Consider the following 23,951-nt stretch of genomic DNA (forward strand, 5'->3'; position numbering starts at 1 on the left):
TTTTAAAAATTTTAATTTAAATTCAATTTAGTTAACATATACTGTATTATATTATAGCGATTCATCAGTTACATAGAACACCCAGTGCTGATTACCTCAAGTGCCATCCTTAATGCCCATCACCCAGTTACCCCATACCCACCCCCCCACTGCAGCAACCCTCAGTTTGTTTCCTAGAATTAGCTCCACTAGTTTTAAACATTGAGAAGGAGAATAAAATTTCTCTCTTCTTTCTCTGTAAACATCACCTAGCTCTGTGCCCACTGTGGCTCTCTGGAGAGATGCAAGAAGTTATTTGAGTCTGAGTGAGCGAGCCAGCTACAGCTATGGATGGCTAAAGAGAGGATAAATACATCTAGAGAGATGAGGTGATGGATAGGTAGGGAACGAATATAAATATGGAGAGAGATGGACGAATGGAGAGATGGATTGAGACAGAGAATATAAAGTGAGGCTGAGGGAGAGAAATGGATGTGTGAATGAGGAGAGAGCATTTATGCGGAGAGGTGGAAAGAGAAGTGGGGCGTTTCTCATCCTCCTCTCCACATTTCTGTCGTCCTGCCTTGTTCCCTTAAATGCATTTCCCACCACTCAGTTAATGAATTTTTCCTCTAGACTCTAGACCCTGCCCCATCCTTGGGTGTTTTGCACCCTCTTCCTTCACAGTTATCCATTTGGCCCAAGAATAACATGCCTTCCCCTGCTGTCCCATCCTCATCGCCCCAAGATAAATGGGGAGAAAGAGACCAGCGGTGGGCGTTTGGGGCAAAGTAAGGGGGCTCAATTTCCCATCTACAGTCTTCGGGTGGAGGAAAGCTCCTTTGGGGGTGGGAAGAGTGAAGGGCAGCTGGGTTGAATTTGTCCAAATCTAATAACCCGGGAGCCTATTGAAGGCCTTGGGGGTTGGGAGGGGAGGAAAGTCTTGAATATTCCTCTAACTTTTACCCCCTCTCCCTCTGGTCCCTTCTTTCCAAAAGTCTTTGAAGAAAGATGTTTTTGACGCTTCCACGTCGCTCTCAGATGGATGGGCTGCGGGTGATTGAAGTGTCTTTGTCATGCTAATGCTTGGGGGGTGATGGATGGGCGCTGGGGCTGCCAAACTCTGGCCCGCTGCGCCCATTGGCCTGGGAGAGATCACATGCGCCCCTCCACCCCCACTCCCTACCCCCTTCCTGGGGGAGCCCTGGCCCAGGCGAGCTGGGCCAGGCCATGGATGCAAGCTTCAGCGCTGTGACATACTGCCGAAAGGTTGTAGGGCAAGAGGGTGTCTCCCCCAAACGGGCCGACCCTCCTGCGGCCTCCACGCATGGACTATAATAGGATGAACTCCTTCCTAGAGTACCCACTCTGTAACCGGGGACCCAGCGCTTACAGCGCCCACAGCGCCCACAGCGCCCCTACCTCCTTCCCCCCCAGCTCCGCTCCGGCTGTTGACAGTTACGCAGGCGAGACCCGCTATGGTGGGGGACTGCCCAGCCCCGCGCTCCAGCAGAACTCAGGCTATCCCGCCCAGCAGCCGCCCTCGGCGCTCGGGGTGCCCTTCCCCAGCTCCGCGACCTCGGGGTATGCCCCGGCCGCCTGCAGCCCCAGCTATGGGCCCTCTCAGTACTATCCTCTGGGCCAGCCGGAAGGAGATGGAGGCTATTATCATCCTTCGAGCTATGGGGCCCAGCTAGGGGGCTTGTCCGACGGCTACGGAACCGGTGGAGCGGCCCCCGGGCCCTACCCTCCGCCCCCGCAGCCCCCTTTCGGGAGCGAGCAGGCGGCGAGCTTCGCGTCGGCCTATGCTGATCTCCTCTCCGAGGACAAGGAGTCGCCCTGCCCGTCAGAACCCAGCACCCCCACGGCCCGGACCTTCGACTGGATGAAGGTTAAGAGGAACCCACCCAAGACAGGTATGAATCAGGCGTGGCCTACCTCCTCTCCGGGCGGGGCCCAAAGCAGCTCTGCTGCTCGTGCAGTGAGGGGTCCCGGGCCTGGGCTGGCAGGACAGGTAGAGCGGCCCTGGTCGAGGCAGGTAAGAGCACCCCGCCCAGGCGCAGGTCGGTTGGGGTTTCCCCACCCAGCGAGTGCCCGGTTACCCTTAAGGGTGAGTCTCCACCACCTCCCGCCACCGCTTGCTCATCCATGCGCCCCACCCAGACCCAGGACCTGGTTGGGGGAGGACGGGAGGGGGGGTACGGACTTGTTGGGGGAGGTCCGTCTGAGTTTGGAGGTCACCTTGGGGGTGTCGGGCGATCCAGGGACCCGTGGGGAGCCGAAGCTGGACAGAGCATGTGTGTGCTGGGGGTGGGTGGGGGGTGGGGGTGCCGAGCCGGCCCCGGAGGAGGAGAGGGGAAGGAGAAGGAGGTGAGGGGACTGACGTGGCCCTTTCTCCCGCCCCGCCCCCAGCGAAGGTGTCGGAGCCCGGCCTGGGCGCGCCTGGCGGGCTGCGCACCAACTTCACCACGAGGCAGCTGACGGAGCTGGAGAAGGAGTTCCATTTCAACAAGTATCTGAGCCGGGCCCGGAGGGTGGAGATCGCCGCCACCCTGGAGCTCAACGAGACGCAGGTCAAGATTTGGTTCCAGAACCGGCGCATGAAGCAGAAGAAGCGTGAGCGCGAGGGAGGCCGGGTGCCCCCAGCCCCGCCGGGCTGTCCCCAGGAGGCGGCCGGAGACGCCTCCGACCAGTCGACGTGCACCTCCCCGGAGGCCTCGCCCAGCTCCATCACCTCCTGAATGAAACCTCCTACCGTCGGGGCTCCGCGGCCCCGGAGCGCCCCGGGCCAGCCCTCTCCTCCGCCCTCCCTAACCAGGCCTCGGCAGTAGTGTCCCGGGCGACCCTCGCCAAGGCCGGCGCGCAGGCTTACAGCTGCCTGTGGGGGGAGCGGGGAACCACTTCTTCCCTGTTAGGTGCGGGTGGGGTGTTGCTGGCTGGGGACACTACAGGACCAGAGGCAGGGAGACAAGGAACCTGTCAGCTTTGGAGGGAGGGGCTTCCTTCCGCCTTTCATCTGGGGCTCAGCACCTGGAAGGGGAGGTAGGAGCAAAGCCTCCTCCTCCCCAATTCTCCTCTCCCTGCCGACTTCCGCGTGTTCAGTTCAGTGCCTTTGAGTCTCGAGGACTCTTCTCCTGCGTTCAGACCCTAACTCCCCCCTTCTAGGCCAAGACACTGGGAAGGCCTTGAAATTTCTCTTGGGGGAGGCTTCTGGGTGCAGGCATATTATCGATGCTCAATCTCTGCAGTCACCACAGACCTTACAATAGCACCAGCTGCCTTGTGACAGACCAAAAAGCCCCCCAACACCCTCCGCCCCATTTAACCTTATTAACTCCCTCCCCGCACGGTTGTATTGCACTAACGCAGCCTCCAGAGGTTGTTTTCTGAGACCTGCCTCCTCCCACCAGCAACCTCATCTCTAAGCCACCAAAGTGTTTTGGAACTTGGTACTCTGGAGACTTCTGGAACGTTGTTGTCATTCGAGGCCTGCCCTCAGCAAGCCTCTACCAGGAAGGCGCAGGCACGCCCCCACCAGTTCCTCCCCTATTTATTGCCTCCTGGAAAACCCAGGACCCTCCTCCCCAACTCCATCCACCTCTACCCCTGAGGCATCCTAGGGAGGCCCAGGTGCAGTGAGAGCTAGCAGCAGCAAACATTTCTCTGAACCTTAGCAACAGTGGAGGTGCCACCGGAGTTTCTGGAAACCAGAGCCCCAAGCAAACCGGGTTCTCTCTGTACCTCTAGCTACCTCATTTCAATAAAGTCTGTGTTTTACCCTCTTCCAGACTGCTTCTGTTCCTCCACCTCCGGGATAGAGGAGGCTGCATACTCCAAGAGCCCTGGGGAGAGATGGGGGAAGAGTTGGTGAATGCTGGTTGGGCTGGAGAGATGTGAGCTGTAAACACTCAACTGGATAAACAGAAGGACTTACTGGGAGTGTCCTAAGCAGAACTGAGCCCAGCTTCCACGTCTGACAGTGGCCATCCTTACATCACTGGAGGAACCAGGAAAGAGAGAAGGGAAAAAGATGGGGGGTGGGGGGGATAATCCAGAGAGGGTCCTGAGAGAGGAAGGCAGGAAAAGAGAGAAGACAGCTTGTTGGGAGAGAACAGCAAAGGTGTTAAAAAGAGGAGGAAGTGTGGGAGAAGGCAAGGGCCCTCTGCCTCCTCCCCCTGCTCTCTCCCCAGGCCTGGCCTAGAGTGGGCCCTCCCTAAATGCTGATGGGGTGATTGTGGGGTAGGCAAGGTGTGCAGTGTGCCCAGTCCCGCCAATTCTTGCTCAGAGAACGTCAGAGGATGGGTCCCTGACAAAGTGCAGCCGGGCACACAGATTACCCCTCCACCCCGCCCGCAGCGCAGCGCCCTTCCCCGAAGCGGGGACCTGGACGTGGGGACACAGGAGGCCAGGGTAGCTGGCAGACTCTGGCCCCGGGGGCACGCCCACCCGCGCCAAGGGGCCATCCCCGAGCTCAAGGTGAACGTCCCGGGCTCGGGGCGCTGGACCGCAGCGGGGAGGCGGCCGAGGCGGGTGGGAGGGCGCGGGAGCCCGGCAGGGAGCCGCCCAGGGCCCGGGAGATGCTGGGAGCCTGGGGGGCAGAGGGGGCCGGGGTGACCCCATCCCCGCGCTGACCTTTTTACCTCCAAGTGCCTCTGGGCTTTCCAAACAAGCCAACAGCGAGCCCGCGGGGGCAGCTATTGTCTCCGGCGGGTCCCACTGACAAACCTTTGGTCTGCGGAGGCGGGGGGCCGGGGCTCAGGAAGCTCTGCGACGGCCGACAAACCGCCATCGCTCACTAGCCCCGCGGTGCCATCGAGCTGACACGGGCCTGCGGGCTCCCACCCGGTTATTGATTCCGGTTACCGGGGAGTCCAAAGGCCCCGAGCCCTGACAGCTGAGGGGGTTGGGGGGTGGCGCGACAGCAAGGGGGCTCCTAGCCACCCCATCTGTTTAATTCTTGACCTAAAAGGAAGGGAGGTGGCCAAAAGGACTAGAGTGTAGGTAGGAAGCGCTCAGCATTTGCTTCCTAATGAAAACGGTGCCATTATAGGAGAGGCAACGTTATCAATAATTGCACAGCCCAGGTGGAGAGGAAGGCAAGCGTGTTTGCTAGAGAAAGCCTAGCTTTCCCAGAGGCCGCTGTCTTGCCCTCTGTCTTGGAAAAAAAAATCTATTAACTGCTTCTCTGCATTGAATTGAAATTGCCACCAAGGTTGGCTTCCCTAAAAGGGTCACCTTGACAGAGGGGAGAGAGCAAGTGTCTATGGAAACAAGACTCCCTTTGCTTGAAGCCATTTACTGCAAGTCGGTGGAGCCTTCTGATTGGGGTGTTTGTGGATCTTCCAACCTTTGGACCAGCAAATGGGCAGGCATGTAGGGAAGAAGGAGCAGTGGTTAGGGCAGGAATACAAGGGTGTTGGAGTTGGGCCTCGGACTGGGGCTGACAGGTCCTGGGGGAAGCGTGATAGAGGGGACAGGAGGAAGGAGGAAGGCTGGCGCATTTGATTTTGGTCAGAGCAGAAGGAGCCACGAGATTCCCCCAGGGAAGGGTGAGGGGCAGATCAATTCTCTGTTAACAGAGGGGCTGGCTCAAAATACTCCACAATAAGTCCAAATCTCCCATTTCCTTAGATGCCAAAATCTTGCCCTCTTTCCCACTTTGTGCTCTCCTAAATCCCACTTTTTGAACCTCAGACTCCAGATGTGTCTACATGGCAGGCATTTAGTTGGAGAAAGAAAAGATCGTTGCATTTTCCTATCCCATCCTAACCCGACCAGGGAGAGGATGGCAAAACACACACACACACACACACACACACACACACACACACACACACACTTTGCTGCTCTTGAATTGAGTTGATGGTTTTCATTGTTCAACTTTCCAGAATAGATGCCAAACTGCTTCACTCAGAGATTCTACTGCGGCTTTCAGAAAAGTGGATTTTTCATGGAGGGAGAAGAGGGGAATTATATTCACCAGGAGATCTGATCATGCATTTTCTACAGAACTGGAAAACCCTTCCCACCCCACACCTCCATTTATACCACGACCATCTCAAGAAGAATCCCCTGTTTTGAAAATTAAAATCTTAAGAGAATTTTTTCCCCTTGAGTCTTCAGAGAATTCTTCTCAGGGCTGGTTGCAAGTCTGTTAAGGTTTCTGAGGAGCATCTCTTCACCCTTCCCCCTCTGGTGGGGGGCAGTCGGGCCTCCACTCCACCCAACCCTCTGCACCATCTGTTTCTCAGCCTGAAGTGTGAACTTTTCTTCTTTCATTTGCCTTTTTCTTCAGCGTTTGTTCTCTCAACGTGAGGCCCTTTGATCTCCTGGACAAGAGAGACAAGAAAAAGAGATTTAAAAAACCCTGAAGATCTCCTTACTTTTAAGTTAGTTTCTTTGTTATGAACATTCCTTGCACCCATAGCCCTGGGCTGCTGGAAGGGCATTGGGATGGGGAGGCTGGGGGCATCTTTGGGAGGACTGAGATGGGGGCAGGGGTGCAGATCCAGATGAGCCTGAAAGGAAGACTGAGGATTTGGGAAAACATCCAGGATACCTGGGTTCAACTCCTTCAGATCCTGCCTTATCACCTCCCGGTGGCCTTGGGCAAGTTGTCTAATTCCCTGTGATCAGTTTCACTACCTACAAAATGGCAATCGGAAGAGCACCTATCTTCCTAGGGTTGATGTTGGGATTAAATTAGTTAATATGTGTAAAATACTGGGACAGCTGGGTGGCTCAGTCAATTAAGCATCTGCCTTTGGTTCAGGTCATGATCCTGGGGTGCTGGGATCGAGTCTTGCATCTGGCTCTCTGCTCAGAGAGAAGCCTGCTTTGCCCTCTCCCTCTGCTGCTCCCCCTGCTTGTGTGCTCTCTCTCTTTGACAAATAAATACAATATTTTAAAAATATGTGTAAAATACTTGAAACAATCCCTAATAAAGAAATTTGAGCTATAATCATAATTCTCATTATTAAGGGAGACAGGTCCTCTCCCACTTCTAATAGGTCCCTAATCTATTCCAGGGCACATCTGGACTTTTTGGCGCACACACACTCTGATTCTCGCACTCCTAGCTTGTTTGATCCCTGATAGGCATATGGGACTAGTGGCAGATTTTGGAGCTACAGAAGGGATTCCCTTCTTTGAGCCTGAGAAGGAGCCCCCTTGTTCCCTTCAGGCCTCTGCACTCACCTGTGGAGGGGAAGAGTGATCTGGGCCTCCTGCACTTTCTTCCCTTCTCTACCATGGGAGGATGGACGGGTAGTTCTGGAGGCAGACACGCTGAGTTCCTGACTTAGAGTGGTGTAGGGCAAGGGTTCTAAAGTGTGACTCAATTGTCAGTGAGTCCCCTCTTACTGGCTGGGTAAGCTTATGCCAGTTACTCAGTTCTCCTGTGCTTCCATCTCTTCCGATATAAAATGGGAGATGTGGAAAAATAAATGAGATATAGGAGACCTGCTTAGAACCTGCCTGGTAGGGCATTCAGTAGAGATTTTCTGTCATATATATATTCACATAAGACATTTCTCTTTCTTTCTTTCTTTCTTTCTTTCTTTCTTTCTTTCTTTCTTTCTTTCTTTTTTTTTTTTTAAAGATTTTATTTATTTATCCATGAGAGACACACAGAGAGAGGCAGACACACAGGCAGAGGGAGAAGCAGGCTCCCTGCAGGGAGCCCGACATGGGATCTGGGTCTCCAGGATCCTGCCCTGGGCTGATGGCAGCACTAAACCACTGAGCCACTGGGGCTGCCCTTCTCTTACTTTCTTACACTGAGTTGTTCTTGGTCTTGGCGTGATGGAAGCAGACAACCTCCAGCCCTGGCCCTCTTGCACTGTAGCCACAGGCCCAACTAGTACTATAACCATGCTACTTGCTGTTAGGGAATAAAATAATTCGGAACAAAAGGATTCAGGGTAGTCCCACAGAATACCAGTACAGGGTCATGATAAGACATGCTCTTGGCAGGACAGCCTCATTGCATAAGTCTGGGAGCACATTCTTATTATTGTCCATGAGACTGGCACCCCTTGGTGTTGTACCAGATTTTTCTTTTCTCTTTTTTCTTTCCTGTTCTGTTTTCTTTCTTTCTTTCTTTCTTTCTTTCTTTCTTTCTTTCTTTCTTTCTTTCTTTCTTTCTTTCTTTCTTTCTTCTCTTTCTTTCTTTCTTTCTTTTTTTTCTTCTTCCTTCCTTCCTTCCTTCCTTTCTTCCTTTCTTTCTTTCTTTCTTTCTCTTTCTTTCTTTCTTTCTTTCTTTCTTTCTTTCTTTCTTTCTCTTTCTTTCTTTCTTTCTTTCTTTCTTTCTTTCTTTCTCCTTTCTTTCTTTCTTTCTTTCTTTCTTTCTTTCTTTCTTTCTTTCTTTCTTTCTTTCTTTTCTTTCTTTCAGATTTCATTCATTTATTCATGAAAGACACAGAAAGAGAAAGGCAGAGACACAGGCAGAGGGAGAAGCAGGCTCCCTGTGGGGAGCCCAATGTGTGACTCGATCTTGGACCCCAGAATCACACCCTGAGCCAAAGGCAGACGCCTAACCACTGAGCTACCCAGACGTCCCTCTTTTTTCTTTTCTGATGATTCAGTCCTGACTCTAAGGACTCCCTTGAATGACCTCCTTTTAAAAAAGTATTTTATTTATTAATGAGAGATAGAGAGAGAGGCAGAGACACAGGCAGAGAGAGAGAAGCAGGCTCCATGCAGGGAGTCCAATGTGGGACTCCATCCCGGGACTCCAGGATTGGGCCCTGGGCCAAAGGCAGGCGCCAAAATGCTGAGCCACCCAGGCATCCTCTTTGAACGACCTCTTTTGCATGACTCAATCACAATATTCCAGATGCTTCAGCTTTTGCTGTTTCCTTGGCTCTCTAAGTGCTTTACACAATAGAGTGAATCCTGGGTGGGACAGGAGTTGGAGATGAGAAATATTTTATGTCCCTTCTTGGGAGAAGAGAGAGGCTTAAAGGCCTCCTGGCCCCTGTCCACTGTTGTTCTTCACATCAGGAAATAGATGGAGCAGATACTCCAGAGAAGAAAGCATTTTGTAAGAAGTCAGGGGACCCAAGTTTACTCATCAGGAGACTCCTGTGTGTCCTCAGGTAAGTCACCTAATCTCTCCGGGCCTGCTTTCCCAGTCTTTCATATAAATTGAATTATCCCACTGCAGCTTGACTCATCCTTTCATCTGAGGCTAGAAGAAGACCTAAGTAAGAAAGAATGTTAAAACTTAATGGGGATAGGAGGATGGGAGGGTGGGGTGGGGGAAACATCCTGTTGGATATAGTCTACTGGCCCAGTTAGAGCTAATTAAAATCATTCTTTCTCTTCCTACCCCCAGTCCATTTCCTCTAAGCTCTCAAAATCACTGGCCTGAGTCCAGATGATTCTGAGCCTTGCAGCCCTTTCTGCCTGGAAGGGAACCTAGGAGGGAGGGAGTCCCACAAAGCATGTGCACTCTGCTCCTCAGGGGCCTGAAGCTCCCTTCAGTTTACTCTGGTGTGACAGCTCTGTTTCAACCCCCACCTTGGAGAAGAGGCAGCTCAATATTTACCCAGCCAGAGAGGTTTGCCCAGAAGCCTGGCCTCCCTAGCCTGCTCCTGCTGGCTCTGCTCTGCTGCCGCCCCTTCCCTTCCTGGTTCATGGAGAGTTCAGCCCTAAAATGGCTAGCAGCCCCCCACCCCCAGCCCTGGCGGAGCCGGCTGTCCAGGGGATTGCTGTGGCCAGAAGGGCGGGGGAAGGGCCCCGGTCGTGGGGTCATGCCCTGGTCTCTCCACTCTTGTTGGACCAGCAAGCAGTCGGGGCCTCCCAGAGGAGAGACGACTCAGCAAATGATTCTCCTTCTTTTGAGAGAAGGAGTGGAAATTGACTAAAATGAAACTATTGGGTCTTGGAGATGATCCAGGGCTGCAAAGGGTCATGTATCTGCACGTTATTAGTATTATAGATTATATTTAATCATAGAGACACTTGCAAACTTGTAATAGCCTGCACTTTTTTTCCAAAGACACTAAAAGAGCTCATACAATAAAGAGGTGACACAATTCTCAGCAACCATATATGAAAACAGTCTCTAACATTCTGTTAGAGAATGTAAGAATGTTAGAATCTAACATTCTAGCATTCTAATATTCTAGAATGTAAGGTCCATGAAGGCTGAGATTTTGTCTGTTTTGTTGATTGTTCTATTTCTGTGTGTCTGGCACATAGTAGATGCTCAGTAAATATTTGTGGAGTAAGTGAAGATTTTTTTTTAAGATTTTATTTATTTATTCATGAGAGACACAGAGAGAGATGCAGAGACATAGGCAGAGAGAGAAGCAGGCTTCATGCAGGGAGCCCTATGAGAGTAAATGAAGATTGAAGCTAACTGCTCCTGTCTAGGAGGGCATCCCAAAATTGGTGTCCTGAAAGGATACCAGTTTCCAATGTTTGATTAGTCCAAGAGTATTATCATCATCAGTGTACTACTATGGAGGTAATGAAAGTAGGGAGGGGGATCGAGAAGCATTTTCTTCCTCTACCATCTCCGTTGTCCGTTGAAGGTGTCTATCTCTGGCAAATGACAGTAAGTTGACTTCCTAGCTTCAGGGCAAGTCTGTTCCCAGGGCTCACCCGCAGAGGTTTTGTTTGAGGCTTCTTTAGGTTAGCAGGTGTAAACTCAAGAAAATACTCAACTCTGGAAATGTAAGGGATTTAAAGGCTCAGCTGTTTTTTTTTTAAGACTTTATTTATTTATTCATGAGAGACAGAAAGAGAGGCAGAGACACAGGCAGAGGGAGGTGAAGCAGACTCCATGCAAGGAGCACATTGTGGGACTTGATCCTGGAAATCCGGGATCAGGTCCTGAGCCAAAGGCAGAAGCTCAACAGATGAGCTTCCCAGGCATCCCAGGTTTTTTTTTTTTTTTTTTTTTTTTAAGTAATCTCTACCCCCAACATAGGGCTTGAACTTACTCACGACCCAAGATCAAGAGTCACGTGCTCTAGAGACTGAGCCAGCAAGGCACCCCTGGGTGTTTAAGTTGATAGAAATGTGGGTAAAAGAGGGACGGAGCAGCCATCCTTTTGCAGAGTGATCCAGGTGAGGAGATCTTGCTGAGGAGATCCTGGTGAGGTGCTCCTGTCACAAATAAGCCTTTCTTTTCCCTCTCCCTCTCCCAACTCAACCCCACACAATCTAGGGTCATCCACACAAGAATGGACCTAGGTTTCCTTTCATCTTTTCTAAAAATGTCTGGGTTGTCTTCCTCTTCTAAGGCCAATATGGTGACTTGGCACAGGGCAGTGTATGGACTTGTTGAGTCTGAAAGGGGATAGCGAGAGATGGCCACCTGCTGGAAGTTTCCAAGAGCCCTCAGGAGCATCACCCAGTCTAGCCTGGTCAGTTGCCATCGCTGGAAATTGCTGGCAATTGATGACATCCTTTTGCTTACTACTACCATAGATCTACACACATGGATCCTGATCACAGAAACAGGAACCTGACAAGTCAGGAAAAGGGAAGGAGGGGCACCTGGGTGGCTCAGTCGTTTAAGCATCTGCCTTCGGCTCAGGTCATGATCCCAGGGTCCTGGGATTGAGTCCTGCATTGGGCTCCCTGCTCCGTGGGGAGTCTGTTTCTCCCTCTCTCTCCCTGCCACTCCCCTTGCTTGTGCTCACTCTCTTTCTCTGTCAAATAAAGAAATAGAAATCTAAAAAAAAATTTATAAAAAAGTTAGCAATGAATCTAAAAGAAAAGGAAAACTGTCAAGGAAAAGGAAAGGTCCCCTGCACCCTCTGCTCCACCTGGGGCTAGGTTTCTAGATCGGTAGGAACAAAGCTGAGAGAAGGGACTTCCTGGGCAGCCACCTGCAGGAAGGCAAAGGGCCAGGGCTTCTGCCAGGGTTCTCTGGTTCCCCATTTCGGATTGGCTGCAGGCTCTGCCAGGTGTTTTTGTCTTTTAGGATGGGGAGTCTGAAGAGGCAAAATCTGGATAACAGGTTATTTAGGGGAAAAGTCTTCCAGCTGTATGTAAGCAGACAAAGGCTGGTAGGTGGTGGAAGAGCTAACCCACTTTCTTCTTCAGCCCCGACTCTTCCTTCCCCCTCCACCACCTCCAGTTTCTCCTATTTACACTCCGTCAGCTTCCGGAACTCACTGTTCAATCCCCACCTTTGGGATTTGGCAGGAGAGATCCTACCCCAGGGACTGAAGCCACAAAGGCAACGTCTACCCCAGAGGATGGGGGGGGGGGTTTAGCAAGTGCTGAATCCATCAGGGGGTCTCTATTCAGCTATTCAAATTCAGTAATTTAGGCGCATTGGAAATGAGGGAATTGCAAAGATGCCTTTGAAAGGGCCTGCATGCTTGCAGGCTCCCACCTATGGTGCGAACATTTCAAAACCTATTGAAATCCACACCTTGATATATTCCCGCAGTGTCCCCCGGCGTCCCCTCCACATTTGCAGACCGATGTATAAACAAGCACTGTTACTCGTGTTCTCAATCAAAAATCCAGTACACAGCTTCACAGATGTGGCTGCAACAGCTGGAGAAGTCGGGCTCCCTGGGAGACAGGTATTGTTAACCTGCGTGGAAACATTCTCTTTCTCTCCCACTCCTTTGAATTTGTATTTTTAAAAATTTTTATTTATTTATTCATGAGAAATGCAGAGAGAGAGAGGCAGAGACACAGGCAGAGGAAGAAGCATGTTCCCTGCAGGGAGCCCGATGTGGGACTCGGTCCCAGGACCCTGGGATCACGCCCTGGGCCAAAGGCAGATGCTCAACCACTGAGCCACCCAGGCACCCCTGAGTTTGTATTTTGACTGTCAGTGGTGCAAAGCAGCACTTCTGAGAAGTGTGAGTGGAAAACAGAAGGGTTCTCCGCATACAGGTGAAAAGGAGGAGGGCCTTTTGCTAAAAATTCGTCAAATTTATCTTGCCAGAATTCCCAGAATGGAAACGAAAAGGAAATAGGTAGAAAATTAATCAGCTCTTCAAGTTTGGTGGCCTGTGGCTAAGCACTCAGAGGGAAAGCAATAATGAAGACAAAGCAAAACAAACAATCCCAAACATGGCCAAGCTCTTACATTATCTTCATCGGATACTGAACATCTGCAAAGCTGACTTTTTCCTTGGTTTTCATTTGGGTGTCAGGACCCACAGTTTAGTAGACTTTATCTGCATCTTCCTGCCTCGACTAAGAAAAAGAGCTTGTGTTTATCTCTAGAATTTAATAATGAGGAACAAAGGGATGGATACTAAAATAAAAGGAAAATAGCACCCAGTTAGTGCCTATTACCAACCCCAGCTTTGTGTTCTTCAACATCCTAAACTGTTTGGAAAAAAAAAATCAGACTTTCAAGTGTGCGTTGTATAAATCTAACAAAAATAATCCGAGTGTGTCCCCAAATTCTGCCTTTATGAAAAACTCCTCTATTTCCCTAGAGAAAATCCCGTTTTTAAAAATTCCTCTTTTTAATGAGAGGCTTATCTACAATAGATATAGCTCTTTCTTCTGCCTCTTTATTACTTTCTAAGTCAAATGGATATAGGTGGCTGGAAAAAATTTAAAGCACATTTTACTTTTTTCCTTTTCTTCCTCCAGCTCTCTTTTACACAAATCTCCAAGGTGGGGTGGGAAATAGAATCCTAGGTTTGAATTTAATTTAGTCAGTACACAAACCTCTTGCCCTTATGTCTTCTGCGTTGGCCAGGTGCTGAGCTGAGCTGAATGTCAGATTCCTCCTTTGGAAAACAAGAAAAGACCTGATTCTCTTTTTTTCCATCTCTCCAGATCTTTTTAAATTTAGTTTTCAAATTTATTTTTGGTGACAAGTGTAAATGTTTGCTCAGTTGCTGAGACATAACTCAGATTCTTCTCTTAAGTCAGTTGAAGCCTAGGCAGGAAGCCTGAAGCCTTCCACCCTCTCCTTTCAACCAAGACAGGGTTTAAGGTGCAGAGAATTTTCCTGCTGTCACAGAGGGTCTGACTAGGCACCCTCAGCATCCCTTCCCACCTCAGTCTGGGACTGGGAGCAGTTTCCTGAGTTACAGGGTCCACTCACCAATGAGGTCTGAAGCCCTGGTTTGGGAGAGGGAGAGAAAAGTTCACAGGTCCCTGATGGTCTGAATAGTGGGTGTTTCCATCCTAGGTGTGCCTGGAGAGAAAGGCCTCTCCCCCTCTCCTAACACGTACACACATACACACACACACAGTCCCCACAACAGTAAGCTTAATGGAGGAGTTTTGTTGTTTAAGGAATAGAGACAGAGGAGGAGTAAGTTACTTGTAAATCTGCTTCTAGTAGCAGGGAAAGGTGTTATCTCCTGGCCTTTGGCAGATGTGGAGAGAGGTTCCTGCCCCCACATGAGATTGTACTCCAGCTTTCTGATTTGTACTGCCTTTGGATATTTTGATAACCATCTAGCTGCTTCTTAGCTCATAGAGAGAACTGAGGAATCTGCGTTGCCTCCCTCTCTTCTCTTCCCTTCTGTCTTTTCCCATGCACTTCCCCCCCGCCGCCCCCAAAACAGTCCACAAGCCTTTAATTTCTCATCAGGTGAGTGAATTTCCGGAGACCTACACATGCTGAAGTTGATGATTGTTGAGAATTTCCCTCTTTTCTCAGCCTCACTAGAGCCCACCTCAGTAGGCCTTAGAGAATGAGGGTGGGGCAAATCAAAGCAAAAGAATAATGAAAAGCTTGGAGATGGGGGTGTCTGTATAGACTTTATTCTTTATTCTTTTTTTTTTTTTTTAAGATTTATTTACTTATTCATGAGAGACACAGAGAAAGAGGCAGAGACACAGGCAGAGGGAGAAGCAGGCTCCCTGCAGGAAGCCTGATGTGCGACTCCATCCCAGGACTCCAGGATCATGCCCTGAGCCAAAGGCAGACGCTCAACCGCTGAGCCACCCAGGTGTCCCAGGAAATATTTCTTTATATAGACTAGGAGCTCATCTCTTTAGGACTTGCACCCATTGATCTTATTTTGCCACCTTTTGGAGTCAACAGAATGATTCTGAATTCCTTTTCCACATGCTACTCCTCCAAATATTTGAAAACATCTCTCATGTGTGTCCCTAGTTCTTTCCTTCTCTAGAGTGATACACATTCCCAATTGCTTCATTTGTTTCTCCTGAGACCAGATTTCCAGATCTTTCCCCATCTTGCTCTTCTTTCCTTAGTTAATATTTCCATAAAATGAAGAGCCCAGAATGGAACAGAAATTATAACATGTGATTGCATCAGTTCTAAGCAGAGTGGGAATATCACATCCCTTGGTCTGGTCACTATATTTCTGTTGAGACAGACAGCAGGGCCTGGGCAGGAAAGGACTATGGGGCAGGCTGGTGGCTGGTGAGAAATGAGAAGGATCCTTTATCTCTTGCCAGTTGTGTTCATCTTCCTGACGTCTAGGGCTGCATCAGTCATCAAAACTATAATCCATACAAATCCCCAAGTTCTGGGAGGGGTGAGCACTCTCAGACTGGCAGCCATTTGTGGGGAACAAACATTTGCTGAGCGGAGCCTGTGTCTTTTGTGAGAAGGACAAGGAGCATTTGGAGTAGAGAAACCTTATGGACAGGTGAGAAGGAGAGGCTGTATTATCTCAAGGGCAGGAAGTGCAGATGACCTGGGCTAAGCCAGCTACCCCAGGTCATCTGCTCTTCCTTATCATTGCTCTCTGGGTAACTACTTCTTTCCTAATGCTTCACCCTGACCTCCCCTCTTGAGGGCCTCAGTTTTTTTTTTTTTCCATTGTTGTTGTTATTGACATCCATATAGTACTTTGCTATTAGCCCTTACTTCTCATTGCATCTCTGGGAGGTTTCTATGATCTTTGTTCTCCCATACAGGGAACCCGAGGCACGGAGAAAATAAGCAATGTACTCAAGATTGCATATCTGAAAAGCAACATATGATTTTCTTTTTTTGCTTCTGGCCCTCAAGAATGTATATGTAAGTCCACATATTCAGAATATGCAATGCATTCAGGATCATGGCTTTTATTCCACCATCTTTGCTGCAGCCAAGTCCCTCACTATCAGGCCTTGTTCAGGGTCTTAGGTCATTGCCTTTTTCCTTTTAGGGAAGAGAAATCAAGCAGACTACCCAAGTATTGAAGATCACTGGGTTCGACTAGGGAATTGCTCTCTCTGTCTAACCTTTAAAGATAGAAAATTCCTGCAAATAGAGTCCAAGTCAAATATTGGTTGACTCAGAGGTTCCATGAAAACTTCTAATGGTCCAGGGTTTGCCCATGATGGGAGGTTTGCCTTAGGGATCTTCCCTTGGAGCAGTTTTTTCCAAGTTTGGAAAGAGGTAGACACTTTGAACATGACTGATCTTGAAGCTGAAAATTTAAGGTTTGGTATATTACAGCGAAGGGGGAAATGGGAAGGGGGCTCTTAACATGAATATGAGAAGGGTTGTCTTTGAGGACATCTCTTTCTAAGTTCTTATGATGGGCGTGTGGGGGCTATGACCTCCCAGGAAATGGGAGTCATGATTCATGGATGGATGAGAAGAAGAGGCTTTTAGCCCTGGAGTTAGAGACAGTAGCACTGCTCAGCTGCCTACTCTGATTTTTATCTATCATCTATCTATCATCTATCTATCTATCTATCTATCTATCTATCTATCATCTATCATCTATCTATTTTAAAAGATTTTTATTTTGTTTATTCATGAGAGAGACACATGAAGAGAGACAGAGGGAGAAGCAGGATCCCTGTAGGGAGCCTGATGCTGTACTCGATCCCCGGACCCAGGATCACTCCCTGAGCTCAACGCAGACGCTTAACTGCTGAGCCACCCAGGCATCCCTGCGTACTCTCATTTTTTAAAAAAGATTTTATTTATTTGACAGACAGAGAGGGAGAGAGAGCACAAGCAAGGAGGCAGGTCAGAGGGAGAGGAAGAAGCAGACTCTGCTGAGCAGGGACCCCGATGCAGGGCTCAATCCCAGGATCCTGAGATCATGACCTGAGCCAAAGGCCAGACACCTAGCCTACTGAGCCATCTAGGTGCCCTGATTCTCACTTTTTAAAAAGAATTTTATTTATTTATTTGAGAGAGAGAGCACAAGCAAGAGGGGAGAGGGAGAGAGATCTTACCTCAAGCAGCCTCCATACTGAGCGTGGAGCTGACATGGGACTCAATCTCAAGACCTGGAGATCAGGACCTGAGCCTACATCAAGAGTGCCACTCTTGGCCTTACCTACTGGGCCACTCAGCACCCTGCCTACTCTCATTGGAATCAGACTTCTTCCACATTCCTCATTCCCTGCCATTCCCCTCCAGGGCCTTGTTGGAGATCCTGGACATGGTAGACATATAGGTCAGGGCTTTGAAGACTTTGAGGAATAAGCAGATCAAAAGTTCTAATCTCCAATCTCTTCCACCTGCGAGACTCCTGACACTGGTCTGCAGAGCCAAACACAAAGCAGATGGAAGGCAGAAAGCTGGAGACCATGAGCAGCTTCCTATCCTATAACTCAGCCCAGGTCCTGGGGAAGCTATAGAGGGGTCCTGACAATAGAATGATGTGGAGCCTGGGGTGAGACAGGAAGAGGAGAGACGAGGACATAGAGCCCAATTAGGGGCAGTAGACCACTTGGGTCTGGCATCTGCTCTCTTATTTGATGCAAATGTTGCTTTAGTCCCAAAGAAGCTACATTCTGGGACTAGTTTGCTGTTTACTTAAAAATACGCAGACTTTGCAGAGCTCCAAAGGGGCTCCTGATAAGGGCATCTCATCATATCCTAGCAGCAGGGCAGCACATCGAGAACATGCAGAAACATCAAAAAACAACAACAACAAAAAACCCTTCCTTGATCAGATGTTGTAAAGAATTTGCCAAGTCTGCAGATAAGGAGACAACTAGGGAGTGCATGTGTGAGCCCCTCAGAGAAAACCCACTATTTTCTCCTTTCTTTTACCTTCCCTCTAGATGAGAATGCATTCCCAGCAAGGGGGAGGTTAGTGAGCATTGGTTGTGAGGCCACACAGCACAAATCACATATGGCCTCTCCTCACCAGGTGCTCCCAGTGCTCGATCTGGGGGATCTTGCCTTTCCTTATCGGCTCTGCAATGCAAGCTGTGGAGACTCAGGGCTGTCAAGGTAAAAGCCTATCATAGGGCAAATACCTGAATGAGAGAGACATATTTGAGAAAAAACAGAGAACATTTTCAACATATTTAGAGATCTCAGCCCTCATCTGGCTACAGAATGCCTTCACTTGAGCTTTTACCAGTAAGAGGTGTCAAACAAATTAAATAGTTGATGGGAAGGCAGGAGCCAGGCATCTTCCCAGTCTTCTTTTCATGTGTTGGAGCCGGCCTGGAGACAACCATGCTGAAATAATGGGTCTTGGTGATTTCACAAGCTACGGGACTCCAAGCACACCATATTTCACTTACTTTGTAGATAGTTACTCAGCCCCCTAACCAAAGGGAATATCAATTTTGGCTGAGGATCAGTAAAAATCATGAAACAGCAGTGAGAGTATGGAGGTGGGGTGGGCAGTGAGAGCTATTTTTTATAAGGTCCAGTTAAAGCTTTATGACTCTTTCCACTCTTACTTTCTTTTTTTTTTTTTTCACTCTTACTTTCATCCCTCCCATCATCAGCCTTGCTTGTTAACTGAGGCAATAGAGGCCAAAGGAATTTCAATTAGTTGGAGGCAAGACTGGAAGAAAGTGAATGCTCTTTGCACATGACAACTTTGTAGGGAGGGTCCTAATGGAAGATCAGTACAAGCCCATCAAAATGTAAAGTAAGTAAGTGAAGTCTATTTTGAAAGGTCAAAATTCTGAAATGTGGGGCACTTGGGTGGCTCAGTTGGTTAGGCATCTGATTTCAGCTCAGGTCATGATCTCAGGGTCCTGGGATGGAGCCCCACATCAAGCTCTACGCTCAGCGCGGATGGAGTCTGCTTCTCCCTCTCCCTCTGCCGCTCCCCTGGCTCGTGCATGTGCTCTCTCTCTCTTTCACTCTCAGATAAATAAAATCTTTTTTAAAAAACTGAAATGTACAATAAGGTAAGGAAGAGACCAATTCCAGGTTGTTGTATCTGCAAATGTTATTAAAATATGGCAATGACTGGAGGACAAAAAAAGCTTAGAGTGTGAATGAGGTCACCAGCTTATGGAATGAAGAGATACAGGGTTTTAGGAGGGAGGTTGTAGAAGTGTGAAGTGTGAAGAAAGGAGTTTGGATGTCTAAATCAGTCTGTCCATCTCCTTTTAGAATTGTATATGTGTTCCTGACATTCTTGGCTTTTCATATTTCCTTGAGATCTGATTTTACCTGGTTATTTGTCCCTCCAAAACATGATACTCATTCTCTATTGGCTTTTAATAAGCTCTTCTATTTGCTGAAATGATTTTCTACCCATTCTGTGTCTGAAGAATCCTTATCTATTTTCCAAAACATAGTTCAAGTTTCACTTCCTCGAAGAAGCCTTCCTACCATCCCTAAACAGGATGAATCTCTTTCCGTTTTGTGTTGCTTATACTTCACTAATCCTGCTGCTGGGCACTTAGCACATTGCTCTCATCACTTATTCATATGTCTATTCATTTCTATATCCTTAGTACCTAGGTAAAATATGTCTGGTAAATAGATATGAAATATTGAAAAGATAAATGACTATAAGAGTAAAGGTGAGCCAGATCCAACGCGTAGCATAGATGGTATAATATTAATAACTGACAGATACAGCAAATTTATTTAGTTTTTGGTTTTATCTCTTCTCCATATGATATAAAGGTTTCCTTTTTCTTTTTCTTCATGAGAGACACAGAGAGAAGGCAGAGACATAGGGAGAGGGAGAAGCAGGCTCCTCGCAGGGACCCTGATGTGGGACTCCATCCCGGAACTCTGGGATCACGCCCTGAGCTGAAGGCAAATGCTCAACTGCTGAGCCACCCAGGTGTCCCAAGCATGGTCCATTAAGACTAATATTTTCCTCGTGCTTCTGCTCCCACCAGCCACTTATGGAGAGCCTATCAAACATTGGCTTTTGTTTCATGCCTTTTACATACATTGTCTCATCTAATTCTTGTCACAACCCAAAGAGGAAAAGTATCAATATAATTCTCATTTTGCATCCTGTGGAACCCAAGATTTACAGAGGGTAAATGACTTGTCCAGGGTCACACCACGGATACTAAATTTCTATTAACACAGTTAATGGGGGCACTTGGGTGGTTCTGTTGGTTAAGCATCTGCCTTTGGCTCCAGTCATGATCCTAGAGTCCTGGGATCCAGTGCCGCATCCAGCTCCCTGCTCTGTAGGGAGTCTGCTTCTCCCTCTACCCTACCCCGACCACCTGCCACTTATGATCTCACTCTCCTTCTCTCTGTCTCAAATAAATAACATCTTTTTAAAAAATACAACTAATTGTTATTTTTTTGTTTCGTTGGATTTTTTTTTCAGTCACATCAGACTTAACTTGTGGAAAAATCTAATTATTCTTGCATATGTGTTGGCTTGATTGTATTTTCTTCAGCTGAGTCCATACAGTGATTTAAATATTTTTCCGAACTTTCATCATGAAAATTTTCACATATTAAGAAAATACTGAAAGTGTAGTACAATGAACACTACATCTACCACCTGAATTCAGCAGTTAACCTTTTGCCAGGTTGGCTTTATGGAACTCTTCATTTAGGTGTCCGTCCTTCCACTCATGCATTTGAAAATAGGTTGCACTTCACCCTTGTATTTTTCAGTCTGCACTTCCTGAGAATAAAGACGGTGTTTTATATAATCACAGTACCATTATCATACCTAAAAAGTTAGCAATAACATGCAATACATATCAAATTTTCCTAACTTCCCCAATAGCTTTTTTAAAAATTGTGATAAAAAAGTTGTGATAAAGTACACATACAACCTACCATTTTAATCATTTTCAAGTGTATGGTTCACTAACTTTAAGTACATTCACATTATATGCAGCCAATTCCAGAACTCTTTTCATCTTAAAAAACTGAAATTCTCTATATTTTTTCAAGATTTTTATTTATTTATTCATGAGAGACACACAGAGAGAGAGAGGCAGAGACACAGGCAGAGGGAGAAGCAGGCTCCCTGCAGGGACCCCGATGTGGGACTTGATCCCAGGACTCCAGGATCATGCCCTGAGCTGAAGGCAGATGCGCTTAACGGCTGAGCCACCTACGCATCCTGAAACTCTGTATCTATTAAATAATCACTTTCCTTTCTCTCCTGCTTCCAGCCCCTGACAACCACATTCTATCTCTATGGATTTGACTACTCAAAATTGTACCTCATATACCTAGAATCATGCAGAATTTGTCTTTTTATGATTGGCTTATTTCACTTAGCATAATGAACTCAAAGTTTATCCATGTTGCATCATGGGAAATGTAAAATTTCTTTCCTTTTTATTTATTTTATTTTTTAAAGCTTTTATTTATTTATTCATGAGAGACACAGAGAGAGGCAGAGACATAGGCAGAGGGAGAAGCAGGCTCCATGCAGGGATCCCGATGAGGGACTTGATCCTGGTGAGATCATGGTGAGAACAGCTCAGGATCACGCCCTGGGCTGAGAGCGGCGCTAAACTGCTGAGCCACTGGGGCTGCCCTCCTTCCTTTTAAAAGCTGGTTAATAGTACATTGTACATCTATGCCACATTTTGTTTATCTATTAATTTGTTGTTGAATATTTGGGATGCTTCCATGTTTATTTGTGAATAGTGCTGCTATGAAGAAATATCTCTTTGAGACCATGCTTTCCAACCTTTTGGGCATTACCCAGAAGTGGAATTGCTGGATATATCTCTGTTTGTAAAATATATTTATTTATTTTGGTGGGGGGAGGGGAAGGAGAGAGCAAATCTCAAGCAGACTCCCCACTGAGTGTGGAGCTGGATGTGGGGTTGGATCTCATGACCCTGAGAGCATGACCTGAGCCCAAGTCAAGAGTTGTATGCTTAACCAACTGAGCCCCCCAGGCCCCCCATGATAAGTCTTAATTTTTTGAGGAACCACCATACTATTTTCCATAGTGGCCATGTCATCTTACATTCCTACCAACAGTGCACAAGTTTTCCAATTTGTGTATGTCCTTACCACCACTTGCTATTTTCTGTTTTTTTTCCTAGTACCCATCCTAATGGGTGTGAGGTACTATCTTATTGTGGTTTTGATTTATATTTATATTTATATATATAAATAATTTAAAAGATTAAGCATCTTTTAATGTGCTCATTGGTCATCTGTATGTCTTCTCTGGGGAAGTATCCCTGTGGGGAGCTTGATGTGGAACTCGATCCCAGGACCCCAGGATCATGACCTGAGCCAAAGGCAGACGAAGGCAGACATTCAACCACTGAGCCACCAGGCACCCTATTCAAGTCCTTTGGCCATTTATCAGAGGGCTGTTTGTTTTCTGTTGTTGTTGTGGTAGGGGTTCATTACATATTCCAGATATTAACTCCTTCTCAGATGGATGATTTGCAAGTCTTTTCTTCTATTCCATGGGTTGCTTTTTCACTCTTGCTGATTGTGTCCTTCGAAGCAGCAATGACTTTTGGAATTCAAAATAGCTTACTTTTATGTCAGTTAAACTGCATGGCTTTGCATGTTTTCATCTCTGCCTAGAACGCCCCCCACTCTTTCCTTTGTCTGAGTGACTCCCATGCATCCTCTAAACTCAGCCCAGTTGTTACTTCCTCCACTCAGTTGGAGTTAGGAGCCCTTCCCCTAGATCCTCATTCTCTGCATGTGCCTCTACCACAGCCTTTGGTTTTGTGCATTCTAATCCTCTGATTACCTTGAAGGCAGAGATCATCTTGTTAGTCCTGCTTTTCCCAGTACCTACTCCATTTGTTGGCTCTCTGATGCCTATTGAACTAACAAATAAATGTTAAATTGAGCCCAACGTACTGAAGAGATCCAGAGGAGGTTGACCAAAGGAGGAGAGTGATGATGATGATTATAAAGCATATGTATAATGTTTTCATGTAGGCATGTATTATCTCATTCCTTCCCCACTCCACGTTTATTGAGGTAAGATTGACAAAATTATATGTATTTAGGTTGTACAACATGATTTTTTATTTTTATTTTTAAAAATATTTTATTTATTTATTAGAGACACAGAGAGGCAGACACACAGGCAGAGGGAGAAGCAGGCTCCATGCAGGGAACCCGACGTGGGACTTGATCCAGGGTCTCCAGGATCACACCCTGGGCTGAAGGTGGCGCTAAGCCACTGAGCCACCCAGGCTGCCCCTACAACATGATTTTTTAAAAAGATTTTATTTATTTATTCATGAGAGACACAGAGAGAGAAAGAGGCAGAGACATAGGCAGAGGGAGAAGCAGGCTCCATGCAAGGAGCCTGATGTGGGACTCAATCAGGGATCCCGGGATTACACCCTGAGCCAAAGGCAGATGTTCAACCACTGAGCCACCTAGGCGTCCCTACAACATGATTTTTTTAAGGTGTACAATGTGATGATTTAATAATATGTGTATGCATTGTGAAATTATTACCACAGTCAAGTTAATGAACACATCTGTCATCTCACATAGTTTGTGTGTGTGAGTTTGTGTGTGCATGGTGAGAACACTCAAGATCTATTCTCTTGGCAAATTTCAAGTACACAATACAATGTTATTAACTATAATCACTATGCTTATACCTTAGTTCCCCAGAATTTACTCATCTTAAATCTGAAGATTTGTACTCTTTGACCAACATCTCTCCATTTCCCTGCCTCCAGGTACCTGACAACCTCTGCTTTACTCTTTGGTTGTACGAATTCAACCTTTTTAGATTCTACCTATGAGATCATACAATATCTATCTTTCTGTGTCTGGCTTATTTCACTCAGCATAGTGTCCTTCAGGTTCATCTATATGTGCTTGCAAATGGCGTGATTTCTTTCTTTTTTTATGGCTGAACACTATTGCAATATATGTAAATTTTTTAAAATTAAAG

At 47.3% G+C, this 23,951-nt stretch overlaps 1 protein-coding gene and 1 long non-coding RNA gene across 6 annotated transcripts in view; both read left to right on the plus strand.

The window, feature by feature from the left end:
• The first annotated feature begins 889 nt into the window (after positions 1-889).
• On the plus strand, positions 890-3,761 carry HOXB1 (homeobox B1). Its single transcript, XM_072782199.1, has 2 exons — positions 890-1,895; positions 2,392-3,761. The coding sequence occupies exons 1-2, from the start codon at positions 1,307-1,309 to the stop codon at positions 2,718-2,720; spliced, it is 918 nt and encodes a 305-aa protein (XP_072638300.1). The 5' UTR covers positions 890-1,306; the 3' UTR covers positions 2,721-3,761.
• Positions 3,762-8,710: 4,949 nt separating this feature from the next.
• LOC140606599 (uncharacterized) overlaps positions 8,711-23,951 on the plus strand; it is a 29,366-nt gene continuing 14,125 nt past the window's right edge. For 4 of the 5 annotated variants that reach the window (XR_012008925.1, XR_012008928.1, XR_012008926.1 and 1 more), the window contains exons 1-2: positions 10,128-10,543; positions 12,395-12,533. This is a non-coding gene — a long non-coding RNA (uncharacterized lncRNA). Of the gene's footprint in view, positions 9,078-10,127; positions 10,544-12,394; positions 12,534-23,951 lie in introns of those variants that run through there. The other variant, XR_012008927.1, reaches the window with a different exon arrangement.

This window comes from Canis lupus, chromosome 16, assembly GCF_048164855.1.
Source record: "Canis lupus baileyi chromosome 16, mCanLup2.hap1, whole genome shotgun sequence".
NCBI lineage: Eukaryota > Metazoa > Chordata > Mammalia > Carnivora > Canidae > Canis > Canis lupus.